A 14,403-nucleotide genomic window follows, 5' to 3' on the forward strand; every position below is an offset into this window, starting at 1 on the left:
AAAAGAGGAAATCAACATGCCACATCGCTTACCTGCCAACTTTTGGGATCTGTGTCTTTTTTTTTTTTTTAACTCTTTGCCCTGCCCATCCTAATAACTCAAATCAACCAAAATGATTGTTTCATGTGAAGCGAATTTGTAGAACAATGCAACACATTTTTGATGTTTGGCTACTAATATGTAAAGAGCCCAATATGTAACCTTATGTGTCCCATTTTACCTGATGTCCCAAAGCTTTGAAATATGAAAGTCTCAATACAAAACCAGCCTGTTTATGTACCTCTATGAACATAATGCTGCTGAACTGTAAAGTCAGTATGAATTGGAATGAATAGTTTTCATGCATTTGGGTGAGTGGTTTGTTCTTAATAAATGAGCAATAGTATTCCTTAATAAATCTTTATTATTATCCATTAATGACAGAATTAATTAATTATTTAATACTGCAAAGGTCCAATCTCAGAATTCAATTTTGTGTCAACGCAGCTCCATTTTCATTTCACATCTATGGACATTTAACCAAGCATGTGACTGATAACCAACAAACAATTCTTAAGTGAAAGTGAAAGTTTAGTGGATCACTATAATTACCTATTCTGTCTAAGGAAGTTATTGTGCATAATTACAGTTATGTCTTCCCTCTGACGTGTTGACTGCAACACATTTTCACCCCAGGTTGTCAAATACCAATGCTTTCAGGTTGTCAAATAACAAAGCTTTCTCTCGCCCATCTGTCTGATGCGAACGGCACCCTTTGGCATATTTATGAGACGCACCATTTAGCAAGTGATGGCCAAATGAAGCTTTACAAAGCAATTTTCCTTCTTTTTTCTGAGTCCAACAGATGGCACTTTCTGTAAACAAAGGCTTGAAAGCTGAAATGCCATTGCCTGAGCCTTTCTCTGAAAAGCAAGACCACCATGTAGTGGGGTCAACAAATACAGCTAATAGTTAATGAAGCTTTGTTTAGACCTCACTACCTTTTGCGACTCTCTGTGATGCACGGCTGTCTCTTGGAAAAAACTAAAAATAAGTCTAGTGAGTGACACAAGTATGTACGGATTTAAGTTTGGTAATGGTTTCACAGGCCAGAAGGGACAGATACCACAGGGTGTCTTCAGCAACATTATTCATTATTAATTGGCCTGTGTTTCCACCAGTTTTGATCAGAACCAATCAAGGATGCATCATCAACTGAGGGCTTTACTCAAAGTACAATGCAAGCAAGATGACAGATCACACCGATTACTGCAAACTTTTGTTTTATTCCAAAAAACGTGGACCTACTATAAAAAAGACCAAAGCGCAATCTTTTGTTGATAATTTCTCTGTTAATGTCTCTTTTGTTACCCCCTAAATCCTCTCCTTCCAACCTGTAAATTATGACACACCCATTGATGTCATCACAGTTTTCACTTCAGTTCAAGCAAAACCTTCTATTTGTTTATTTATTTATTTATTTATTGTTCTAGCTGAAAATCAACTATTTGGGTTCTGAACCATTTTATTTATATGGTAGAAAGGGCCCTAAATGGTTGAAAATCAGGTGCAGGAGCTTGTTTCATGTTGGTGGAAAATGAGTGATAGAGACACCAATGGATGCTTTCAGCAAGTACGTTAACATGTTTTTAGAAAAAGCTGAATTATTGTGTTAGTCCAACTAAAAGTGGACTTTTAAAATACATTTAAACATTTTAGTCCAACTGAAATCGTCCTAAGTAGCATTTCTTAAAGTAGCAATGACACACCTAGATAATGTGGTTTGGGGTTAGTTTACTCTTTCATGTATACGCCTAAACCAGACTTGAGCTGTTCTAGGCATACTTGGCATGCCCCACAGTCCCTGCACTGGGCTTTGACCCGCAAGTTCAAAAGCATAAAATTGTATAAGATGGAAAAAAAGAAAGACACAAAGGAAAAAAAGTAAAGGGCAGAGTACTTACGAAAGGGACAGCACCAGAAAGTTGCTAACTTGTTTGGTATGTGTCCTAATACGACCAGAGGATGGTCCAATAGCAACTAGCTGAAAGGCGGCAAATCACCACCTACTGTGGTCAAGTCGGACACACTTCTGATTCTCCCCCTGGGACAAGGACAAAAGTCCAATTAAATTGCCTAATAGAGCTATCACCTTAACTGATTTGTTTGAGTGTTGGTATTTGATGACCTGGGAATGAGAACTGGCTGTTGTCTCTGTCTCTCCTCTGCAGCCACATTTCCAGTTGTCCAAACCATTCCTATTGTCCAGCCATCTACCAAATATCCTTGAATTTTCCCTTCTTTTCCTAACACCTGACTGCCATACCCATCTACACACCTAAAATGATCCTATTTTAACAAAAACTTATACACATACTGAAACAACATGGGAAGTACTACTCTGGATGGTAAACATAGGTGCACCATATTACTACAGTAACACAAATCCTTTGTTCCTATGTCAGGAACAAAGAATCCTTTGTTTCTCCCTCAGTTTGTCATCAGTTGCAATATGTTTTCCTGTTACCTGCCTGCTACAAGTTACCTGTCTTCCTGTTTCCTGTCTGCCGAATGTCTCACTTGGATTATTGTAAACTCTATAGTCATTGTATCATTAAAACACGTATCAATCATTTTACAGGACGTTCACGTCCAATCTTCCTATTAGTTGGGTTTCCTTTATTCATAGTACAATACTAGGTCATATGAGTTTCTCTACTCTTTCAGAATGTATTCATATTTCTTTATCGCATGACTCTTGGCAAAACTAATCAATCTATCAAATCTTTTTCTTGTTTGTCTTTTTTTTCGTTAATTCTTGAATTTGTTGCTCCACAACAGCCACGTGCCTACCAGTAAATCCTATGATTGGTCTTTTTGCTTTTCATGCGGGTCTTCAGGGCCAGAAGGTCAATGTAGAGAATCTGATTGAGGACCGCTGAAGCGCAGAGGAGTCCACCGTGCAGCGCCCCAGCCATGCCGTTACAGAACACATCCTGACCTGCAAAAACACACAGAGACATTGAGTAGGTGTCTCTGTCCAGTCCAGGTCAGATAAAAATGTTTGTCAGTCAGGTCACCTGTCAGGTAGAGTCCATTGATCGGTGTCTGTGGTCTTGTCCTAGCCACGGTGTCTGGGAAGAAGCGCTCCAGGTTGTGTTCAGCACCGTACATCTCACCTCTCGGAGCACCCAAATAGTGACCGTTAGTTAGGGGAGTGGCAGCATCAACCATCACCACCTGAACATAAACATACAAGCAGATTGAAAACAAAAGTACATAAACAGGAGATATTTTACACTTCAACATCTTTGCATGCGCAAAACTTTGGCATACAGGCAAAAGCTCCAGAAAAAGCAAATAGGTGGACACTGAGTTTGGAATATTGTAATACTTAATAGCCTGGGCTTGTAAAAGTGACTGGGCATTTAATTGGGACTAGGCTTTTATTTGAAGTTTGATGGGATACTACCTTGTCTCGCAGCTGAGGGAAAATTGTTAGTGCCCATTCCAGTAGCTCTTGGGCCATGCTGTTTTTCATATCCAGGTAGTCCTGTCCCCTCTTGCCAAGCTTTGTCCCCTCCCATTCCTCGAACCACTCATAGCGAGCCATGGTGAGCAACGTCATACAGGACTTACCTGCAAGAAGGTAACAAGGGGGATAAAGAGAGAGTGATACAAACGTTTGTCTTAAAAGGATCATTTGCTGATTTTCAAACAGAAAACCCACAATTTCGGTAGAATGCATAAATGTACTATGGTAAACTTCCCTGATTCTTTTGATCCATGGTCGCTTATATTTGTAAAACATTCCTTTAGCTACAAAAAAATTATTTAAAAAAAACTTGACGTCATCACAATGTGAAGTCTATGGGCCAAGCGGGAAGTTTTGGGCTGAGCAGGAGGGAGAAACATGTTAAATAAATAATAATGATACTATGAATTTAAGACTGCATATCTGCCAGAGAAGAATACAGCGGTGAAGACAACTCACTGACGCGGAAGGCAGTATCACATTTAAGTACACTGAACATTTGTGCACATATGATTTTGTGTTACCTGGGTGTCTGATGTTGGATGTAGGATCTTTAGCAGATGGGAAGGTGATGAACATCATGGGAATATTCCCCAATACCTGCTCTCTGCTCAGAGAAGAGTAATGCTCCATACTTCACACACAGTTGTGGGCACACAAACACACACAGAGGAAACACAGACACATATTTGTTAAAATAACATGGGATTAGTTTAAACAAGATAGTGTTAGACCATTTCAGCCCATTCTCACTCCCAACTTGTCAAATACTGCTGCTTTGTCAGTGATGTCAGCGTCAGATACCGATGCAAACAGGCACATTTCGTGGTGGTAGGATATGCAGCAGGAGGCAGCAGTTTGTAAAGCTGCCAGCAACTGCAGTAATATATAGAGATAGAAAGTCCCTATAGGGCAGGCAAGAGAGAGGCTGGACGGGTCCAGCAAACCCAGGACTTTCATCTGGACTTCACCCAGGAGCCCACACTTCACCTCCATGTTAACTGTAAACCAAACCATGATGGCTTTTGTAGCCTAAACCTATGGAAAATGTGAAAATGAGGTATTTTATCGATGTTGTAAGTATATTTTTAAAATGTATGTAAATAGCAAGAACTGTAAATTCCCTCTGAAAATGGCAGTGTATTTTTAAAAGACAACAGATGCATCAGGATACTTAGCGCATCATGTGTAGATGTGAAGGTCTCCTGACAAAACGCTGGTATTCGTCACGTTGGGATGTGAATGTGTTGATTATTTTAACATAATTAATATTAAAAAACCTACAGTGAGTCCAAGTCATTGTCTTTATACATCCAGAAGTTGGTTGAAACAATGCCAAGCTCCTCTTTGGTTCCATCCAGACCAACAAAGACCAAGAAGGAGCCCATGCCATGACGCACCATACCCAACAGTGACTGGATCTCTAAACACACACACACACAGACACACAGACACACACACACACACACACACACATATACACACAGAAAATACGCCATGAAAAACATGGTTTGTGTGAAAAAAGTGCAATGTACCATTTCGCAGGAGTGTTGACTCAAGTCACAAATATGACAACTGAGGCTTGAAAAAGACTTGCAACAGGACTTGGACTTTAACATCAATGATTTGTGAGTATTTTGACTTGAAAAATTTGAAACCTTCCCCAAGTCTCAAAGATTTAAAAGTATATTATTTAAAAAGTATGGCAAAAGTGTGGCAAAATTTCCCATTAATTTCCTGAGTCAGCCACCAACATCACTATTCATTCCAATCTATTTGACATGGAATTCGCCAGATGTCTGACTTCGTCTGATCCAATCCAACAGCATTCAATTTAATTGCAAGAGAGAACTGTGAAGAACTAAAGTTACGTTACTGAATGCCGGTTGGAGAAAATGATACCAAAGATCATTTCAATTCTATACAAAAACTATGTGCTAGTGAACAAAGAAATAAATCGCAGTATGCACAACAATGCAAGCTGAACATGACACAGGTGCAACAACTTTTAACAAACCTGTTTTAACAAATATATACAAATTAAAAAAAAAAACAAAAACATTTAAAAGTTTAGGACTTGGGATTTGTCCATCTTGACTTCAATGTCAAGACTTGAGACCTGCTTTTGACTTGCAAAACAATGACTTGGTCACCTCTCTGCCATTTATTGACTTCAAGTGATAAAGTTCACATACTGTGTTACCTGGTGTGTCTTGTATAGGCTTGGGCAGAAACTTCTGGAAGGTGTTGAAGATTCCAGCATTGGAAATGACAACAGGAGCATGGACCTCAATCTCTTCTTGTCCTTTAAGCACCGTCACACCTGACACACATACACAGTGTTAATCACAAGAAAATATCAACACATTCTCATCCCAAATCGTCACATATTGCTCCTTCCAGCCACCCTATAGGGACCTTCATGCTCCTTATATTATGTTGTTGCCGGCAGACACGAAGGGTAGCTTTTGGTATTAGGATCTTAAGCTGAAAGCACTGCAAAAGTGGCAGTATTTGAGGACTTTTGAATGAGACGGGGCTAGAAATATTATTAAAAAATCAAGCATCTTATGAGTGCTGTCCAACCCGCGACACAGGTTTGAAAGGGAAATGTTAAAAACCTGTTTCATTTTATTCAGATCTTAGAGACCACAAAGACACACAACTGACTTGTAATTTGATTATCAAGGCCTCTGATTTGGTTCCCCACAGGACTCAACAGATAGCTCTGCATCATAGAACCTCTCTCCCTCCGCTCCCTCTCACCGTAGGTCTTCCCTTGCTTGTTGAGCAGGATTTTCTGCACAGGAGCCCTGACCAGCACAGCACCACCTGCCTGCTGAATAACAGGGATGATGTGAAAGGCAAACTCGCTGGCGCCCCCCCGTGGGTAATATGCACCACGCTTGTAGTGGTGCAGAAGGAGAGCATTGATCAGAAAGCTGGACTCTTTAGGAGGGACACCTAAAATGACATATAACAGAACATTGAAGAGGATGTACAGACTGACCGTGATCTGTGGTGCATGTGATAGTGCAATGTCAATCACCATAGAAGAGGTAGGCAGACAGTGCCTGCAAGTCCTTATTCTTTGTGAGGCGGGACATTATTTCTGAATGGTTGGTTGATGCCAAGCGGAACACTGAAGAGATGCGATATAACAGGCCGGTCCGAATCAGGAAGTTGACCAGCCAATAAGGTAGGATCTTCAAGGTGGCAATAAGTGGCGTTCGTCGTGAGGCAAGCTGCAAAAAGACGACATACAAGCATATTTTTAAATCAAAAACAACAAATTACTCCATTTTTAAAGCTCCTTCAAAATGAAAAAATGCAGTTTGAAGAGTTACTTAACTCTGCATAGGCGCAAATTGTGAACAGGACACATATTAGAAACATTTAGAATACTGTGCGTGTTTGCTCTGCCCAATAAAACCTTTCTTTGACAGAAATAAGGATATTCCCACCATAAATTGATTTTTAAACTGCTGAAGGACCCCAAACTGAGAGTTTCATATGTGCCCCACAATGATAAAGCAATACCTGCCCCTTGCCCCTGAGTTTGGCTGAAGTAGCTCCATGTGGCTCATCTAGACTTTCCAAATGTTATCAAATCAAAGAGATCAAAATATGATAATTAAACTTGTCATTTGGCAAGGGTTGTGATCCCCACTGATTTACAGATGTCTCTTTTAAAATGTAAATGTATGAAAAAAAAGTCTATTTGTGCCACATGATGTTATGTGATGGATGTAATTCCACTATTTGGCCCATACAAAATTGGCCAGGCACACTTCCTGTGGTATGTACAAAAGAGTGTGCATGCATTTAATAATTTTATTCAGTCTTTTAAAAACAATTATAGTGGTATATTTTAAACTCTGACTAATTTCCACTGCACTGCTGTGATATGATATTAATAACTATAACACTGTCACAAGGCCCTATTTGTCAGAAGCCTTATGAGGAAAAATACTGGACCTCAAACTCAAAAGGATTGCTGTGACACATATACTGATTTAACTGTATATCGTAGCAGCCAACTTCTGTGACTTAAACTTTAAATGCTCATGACATATTTATTTCTGGATTAAAGATGTGCATTTTTCAGTCTGTTAAGGCAGCTAAGACAATCAGGAGCAACAGATACAATTTGGTTTCATCTGCATAGTATGACAACCAATGATGAGCTTGCAAATGATGAACACTAATGGTAGCACAAACAACAAGAAGAGAGTTGAACTCAAGCTTTAGCCTTGTTGAGCGCAAATGTCTGTAACAGAAAGGCTTATCAAAACAAATCAAAATTTTGTTTGTTAATGACCCTCTTCCTACTTTCTCTTTTCATTGCTTCTTATCATACTCATTCATCGATCAGTCATAATCTTCAAAGCCTCCTTCCCTCTTTACCTTCATCAATCTCATGAACTCGTCAATGGCCTCCTCCTCTCCTGGGAACTGCTTCTTCAGACTCTCTGCCATCTCAGTCTTCCCTGCATGGATGTGGTACTCCCTGAGAATGAGAAGTAAGGCAGTCAGAGATGGTTAGATTTTTTATCGTTCAAAGCCGGTTAGGATGCATAGTCCTCAGTTGATATTCTCAAAAGTGTGGAAATACAACACTTTTTAAATGTGGATGAGTTAGAAGCTATAAGAATATTCACAATATAGTTAATGTGGTTAGGTTTTTCTTGTTGTAGGTTTATTGTAGCTGATTACTCCTACTAAGTTCACATTGCAAATAAAATATAGAATCCCACTAAAAGATATAAATAATATAACTGTACAATATGTACTATATGCTAATTATGTCACCTACCTGCGCTGGTCTTGCTGGCCCAGGATCAGTGTGTCAAAGTGCTGCTCCAGTTTTGTGAACTGCAACTGTCCCTCTGTGATTTGATCCAGAGCAATCCTCAGCATGCTGTTCTCGTGAAGCTGACCCAGGTAATGGATACCTGGTGATGGTGTTAAATCAAATTAATTCATAGAATGCTTTTACATGTAAAACATAAAGGTACTTTGACCCAAAGTGTTCAGCGCTACAAATCATTCTTGAGACTAAATTTTTCTTTGCAATTGATAGGTTATGTAGCAGCTGCAAAGAAAGAATGTTGCTGGTGTGTGCGTATACTTTCTTACCAACATCAAACTCAAATCCCTTATTCTCAAAGGTGTGTGTGCAGCCTCCAGCATGATCATGTTGCTCTAGAACTAAAACTCTCTTCCCGGCTTTGGACAAAAGCGCTGCTGCTGTGAGACCCCCGACACCGCTGCCAATCACTACTGCATCCAGAGAAGGGGGAACACGGTCCACACGAAACCCTGCAGGAGAGCACACATTGAGTTTTAAAATCAGTCTGATGGCAAGTTTTGAGGCTGGTCTTGAGAAACCTTTTTTCAAAACCCTTTAAAGAGAGGGGTTTTTTTTAAGATATTTGGGCATTTTTGCTGTATCTTAAAGTGAGAGGGAGAAACATGAAAGGCAAGGGAGAGTGAGGGCCTGGGATGGACTCACACCAAGGACCACTGCAGCAAGAACTTAGCCTTATGCTCTGCCCGTCTCTCCAGATTTTTAATTTCACCACATTCAAAAGGACCTGGGGCTATGTACAAATAGTCCTTGTCGTATTAGCCTGTAAAACTGTGAAATCAAACGGTCACAGACATGTAGAGTAACAGGCGCCACTCTTATTGAGCAGCAACACTTCCCCAGAAACTCATTTCTTGTAGACATTTCTCAGAATTTTGCTGATAACTCCAAAAAACTGGTTGAAAACTACTTCTGAGTATTTTCTCCACGCTATAGATGAAGGAAGGCTGTCAGAACCTTAGAATTTTTACAGTGTAATTGTGACAGTGGGTAAGGTTTTACCAAATATAACAATATGTTGATTTTTAAAATGACTATCACTGACAGTAGTACATGAGGCAGAAAGGCTGGTAAAAACCATGTTCCTCTGCCTCCTCCTGAAGCTCCTACTGGCATTTGCAAAAATCACCATTTGCACAGATTTTCTACCCGATGTGACTCCAGAGAACGATGTCTCATTGGCCAGCTGTACTGATTAATAAGCATGAATTTGAGACAATTTAAAACAATCAGCACTAAAACAAGTTTCTTTAAGCTAGTGTTTATCAAATCAGAAGCATCAAAACAATCTATTCCTAATGAGAATATAGGAACAGTGGCTCCCCAGAAAGCTTTCATAAGGGTGGCCAGATGGGGTCAGTGAAAATCTTTGGATGGTACACCAAAACCAAAAGCCATACTAGGATTAAAGGAATTTAATTATGCTGTTAAATGCTATCGTTAGGCAACTAATTATTCCTCATATAGGCTGGTTGTCCTTTTCCTTAAAAAGACAAATAAACAGCTTTAACTTTAAGGAGAATATGGAGTGTAAGGTATAAAATATTTACTGGGAACAAGCCTCGAGTTTAGGGGAGACTTATTGGAACCCATTCCAATTGTTCCCCTCTCCAAAATTTACACCAACTTTGGACTTTTTTTTTGCCACATTTCAGACAAGCTATGCCGACATAGTTGGTCCACTGGATGCCTTAGGTTGTCTGGTTTCACCTTAAAAAATAAGCCTCCGAACACAGGAATCTCCACTATAATCACCGCTTGATTTGCTTGTCATAAATGCTTATTCATGGTCCCCAGTGGATACTTTTTCAGCACCATTCATCAGTCTTCACTTACTCATTCAAATAACTTAAAGTGGAAGCAAATCGTGCCCCGTGATTGTACTTCCATTTATTTGTGATACCAGAGACCATGCTTTCAAACAAAAGCTGTCCTATTTCGATGTGAACCAAATCCCACTGATCCGTAACAGCAGAACAGGAAAACATGACTACAGCGTTGCATCAGAAAGTGAATGGGTGAAGATATAATTCCATGATCTATCTGATTTTTGAAATTTGCTTCAAAAGTGAGTAGGGTTCATCCTCTGACCATGACAGCTTGAATCCCAGGAAAATTTAATATAAACTGTATGCACCTAGTAGCTGTTGAGTTGTTTTTGTCTGGGCTGATTAATTTAAGAACATGCCTGAAGCCACCAAGAGATCAACAGTAAGTCATGCTTTTGCCTGATTTTTAACAGACCTTTCTGCAAGTCTCTCTGTTCCCTTTTTCCCATCACTTCCAAAAAGATTCCAAAATCTGGCTATTTAGTAGTAGTGGAGTGTTGAAAGTTAATTCAGCATATTCAAATCATCAATATTCAAGATTCTGCATCAGAAAGAACCTTTCTTACCTCTCTTCAGTCTGTCGTCCCTCTGCTTGCTGTCGATGACCAAGGGTCCTGGTGGCCTTAGGCATTTTTCGTTGAACACCTTGTAGCGTTGCCCGGTGATCAGGAAGAAAAGGACAATCGCTAGCAGCAGTACGCAGCTCAAAATACCAAGCAGCCACCACCACATCGCTATAGAAAACTGCACCAACAATACAGAATAGAGGAACTAGTTAAAATGCAGACAAAAGCACAGAATGAGAGAATATTCCAGAAAGGGCAGAGGATGAGGTAGGAGGGGAGTTTGAAGAGAAACACAGAGCAAGCAAGGCTTTCCCTCAAAAAGAGCACCGAACTGCAGAAATGAGATAAGTGAGGGGTGAAGAGAAGGAAGTAGAGGATAGATGCTTATAAGTTTCATGGGACAATGAAAAGGACATGTAACACATGACATGATGGAAATTCTCATTTTACAAAGATCAGAGCAGATAATGCATTTGCCTCGCCAAGAACATGAGACTGGCAGGGAAGAGAGGGCCAATTGTTTGGTTACCTCTTCAGACTGCACTCAGCTGGCATGCGCACACAGTACCAATTCGTTATTCCTTTATCAAACTGCCTTAGGATGACTTGTTTGTACAAAAATCTCACTGTATAGCTAAAATGACACATGATTGTGAACAAAGATGCTTTCAGAGCTGAGATGGTGTGAATGAAATATGTTTTGGCCAGTTGGCTTTCTGAGTAAATGGGCCAAGATTTATATTCATGACTTCTTCAACTGAGCATCCCAGACGGCTGTTTCAGAGTGATAAAAAATCAAGTTCCACAAGACTGTAAATCAGTACATGTTAATTCAGGTCAACATCAGTGTTCTTTAGGTCTGTGAGCTATGACCTGTACAGTTTCATATTTTCATCTAAAGTTAAATCGGCCTTTCCTGGGTTTCAGGGTATTCAGGACTTAGCCAGGACCTGTGTAGGGGAGTCCAGGGGGATCTTCCCTTGGGAATTTTTTTGATATTTTTTTTTAAAGCACTCTTGGGCATGTTATTTACACTCACAGCACTTGTCTTAATAACTGAAATCGCAAATGTGTGTACCTCAATAAAGAGTTATCAGGCGGATTTTCATTACAGACTTGTGCAAAACTTAAGGGACGTTTTTTCGAAATGTTGATAAAACACATATGCGAGATAACAGTGTTTCTGTTGAGTGATGTAATGGGACTTCTCCTCTCACCGCATTAAGGTTATATCTATTGTGGCCACCGCACTAGTTGTCATTATTTCCAATCGAAGGTAACAGAGGCGGGTTATGCGAATGATAATTGAAAAGCAAGCCTCTTACACGTGGGAGTGTCCACATGAGGGATTCCTGGGAGGTGAAAGTCCGCAATTTCGCAGAAGCATTATGGATTCAAAACGTCCAGATGATCTACTCAACTTTTGAAGAGATATGCGATGCAATAACACCTTATGTAGTGTCTGTAGCATCACGCCCGAGGAAGCCAGTTCCTACCAACAAGGGTATAGCCATAGCAACCCTTGAACACGGACAAAAAATGGTATACAAACCTCAGAAAGAGTGCGAGTGCGAAAGAGTCTCTCTATTTCTTGACTAGTAACAATAGCAGTAGTAGTAGGTGTAGCCAGCATCTGAGGTTACCTATGAGACAAGGCAGCACAAAGGCTCCGGAAAAGAAGCAGAGTTAGTGATATGCAGTGATAGGACATAAATGTTTATGAATAAATAGAGAGAGGAGCTCAGTGTATCATAAGAAGTCCCCTGGAAGACTGGGCCTTCATCAGCCTTACTAGGGGCTGGTTCAACTCAAGCCTGAGCCAGCCCTAATTGTAAGCTTTATCAAAGGGAAAAGTCTTAAATCTACCCTAAAATGTGGGTCTGCTCAATAGAACTGACTGTCTACAGTAAAAAGCACAGAATCAATATTTATTCAGAATTAATAATTTATTCAGTATAGACAGAAGCATGAACAACAAGGTCACAAAGTTCAAGCTCGATTCACTGTTCATTTTTAGGGCCATGTGTGACTGCTGAGATTTTGTTTAAGGTTTTAATTTGAAATGTAGACTATTGAGTTTAAACAAGCGGTGGAGCAATACTCACCCTGTTAAAACAATTTTGTAATATATTTTTCTACGCTGGGAGGACCTTTTGTAAAACCTATGAAATGAATCCAGATGATGTCAAAGTGATGTCATCAGGATTATGCTGGTTTGGGACTCAAGAATAAATTGTATAACAGCCAACCTGTGCTATAAACTGGGGGGAGTGGGGTTTGAAAGACACGAACATTTACCAGGCAAGAAGTTTTAATGGAGATGCTGCTGAGCTGCCTTATGGGAAATGTAGCATTCAGGGATTTTGATACATAACAAATAATAAAAAGCAGGATATCTCCATCTATGCTGCTTCAATTCTGACTTTTTTTTTTTAAAAAAAAAAAAAAAGGTTTTAAATATGTCTCCTGTGAGTTCTCCCACTTAAAGGAAGTGCAGTACTAAATCACTGGAGAATACCTTTAAGGTAACATTCATATTTAATTTTAAATTTATTGCTCTTGCTATGGAGCATTTTAAGAATGAAAATCCTTCAAGTGTATTAGTATTTAGTACATATGGTATACAGTGTACATATGTACCGTAAACCTTTACTTCAAGCTATCTCATATTTCATTGATTCAAACAGATAATTGACAGTAAGGAGTGTTTTTTAGAAACTGAAGACCAATTTGAAATCTCAAATTACTTTAGTGTTTTGGTTGCACTTAAATTTACATAAGTAATTAAAGATAAAGTGACAAAAAATGTTTTTATTGCATTTGTGAGAGTTCATAGAAAAAGGACACAGTGAGGTTTTGGAATGTCCTCAACATCAAACACTTGAGAGATCCAAATATAGCTGCCAGACAAATATCTGCGGTTTTTACGCCACTTTTAAAGACTAAAGCATCAATATAAATGTCAGCCACTAAAAATTTCTCCTTGACACAGCTGAGAACAACTGGTCTGAGGAGCGTTTACTTGTCGGTATTTGTATATGACAAACACCTGTTTTTCTCAGTCATTGCTGAACATTGTGCATCAAAAGCATTCAGTTCGGTAGCTGCCACAATAAAAGATCTTAGTACAAACAAGCTGCTCAAGGAGCGTTCTGCAGTTGGCACCATGTACAGTGTTACATGTACAGTGGCCCAGGAGTGCACAACACATTAGAAAAGTGCAAGAAAAAAAGGGCAAGTTTGTTGAAATTTAAATGGTCTTCATACTTTTTCGCTTTTATTTTGGAGTACTTCAGTTTGTCGGGTTTCTGAAACAATTTTTGTTTGTGTTGTTAACTCCTAGGCGACTGCATACAGGTCTTTACTGAGAGTTATCACAAAAGTGTCACATACTGTAAATACTAGGCAAGAATCTCAAAGCTACTGAATCAGTATCTATTATATGTTTTATATCTACATGCTATCTACAAACTGCTTGCAACCGAGTTCATAAATACAACAATACGTCTTATTCTAAATCAAAAATACAAAACAAAAAGTGCAAATTAGGAATGATGTTATGAGTGTTGAACAAAATCCATCTAGTGAAATACAATGCTGTAGTGAAAGAGAACCTCTGTGTGT

General features: G+C 39.3%; 1 protein-coding gene across 1 annotated transcript; it reads right to left on the reverse strand.

Moving 5' to 3' along the window:
- Nucleotides 1-304: 304 nt before the first annotated feature.
- LOC121956356 (all-trans-retinol 13,14-reductase-like) lies at nt 305-11,235 on the reverse strand. Its single transcript, XM_042504525.1, has 12 exons — nt 10,780-11,235; nt 8,654-8,836; nt 8,331-8,469; nt 7,922-8,024; nt 6,564-6,759; nt 6,281-6,478; nt 5,718-5,837; nt 4,799-4,937; nt 4,039-4,148; nt 3,452-3,618; nt 3,060-3,219; nt 305-2,980 (listed from the first exon to the last, which is right to left on the reverse strand). Exons 1-12 carry the CDS (start codon nt 10,943-10,945, stop codon nt 2,829-2,831), a joined length of 1,833 nt encoding a protein of 610 aa, XP_042360459.1. The 5' UTR covers nt 10,946-11,235; the 3' UTR covers nt 305-2,828.
- Nucleotides 11,236-14,403: the final 3,168 nt, after the last annotated feature.

The sequence above is a fragment of the Plectropomus leopardus genome, chromosome 17 (assembly GCF_008729295.1).
Source record: "Plectropomus leopardus isolate mb chromosome 17, YSFRI_Pleo_2.0, whole genome shotgun sequence".
Classification (NCBI taxonomy): Eukaryota; Metazoa; Chordata; class Actinopteri; order Perciformes; family Serranidae; genus Plectropomus; species Plectropomus leopardus.

Excerpts from the sequence above, each read along its gene's own strand:
- LOC121956356 (XM_042504525.1), bottom strand. The coding sequence starts at position 10,945 with ATGTGGTGGTGGCTGCTTGGTATTTTGAGCTGCGTACTGCTGCTAGCG. Across the intron at positions 6,479-6,563 it reads GTCTGCCTACCTCTTCTATG|GTGTCCCTCCTAAAGAGTCC; the intron begins GTGATTGACATT and ends ATGTCATTTTAG. Across the intron at positions 4,938-5,717 it reads GCCTATACAAGACACACCAG|AGATCCAGTCACTGTTGGGT; the intron begins GTAACACAGTAT and ends GTGTGTGTTTAG.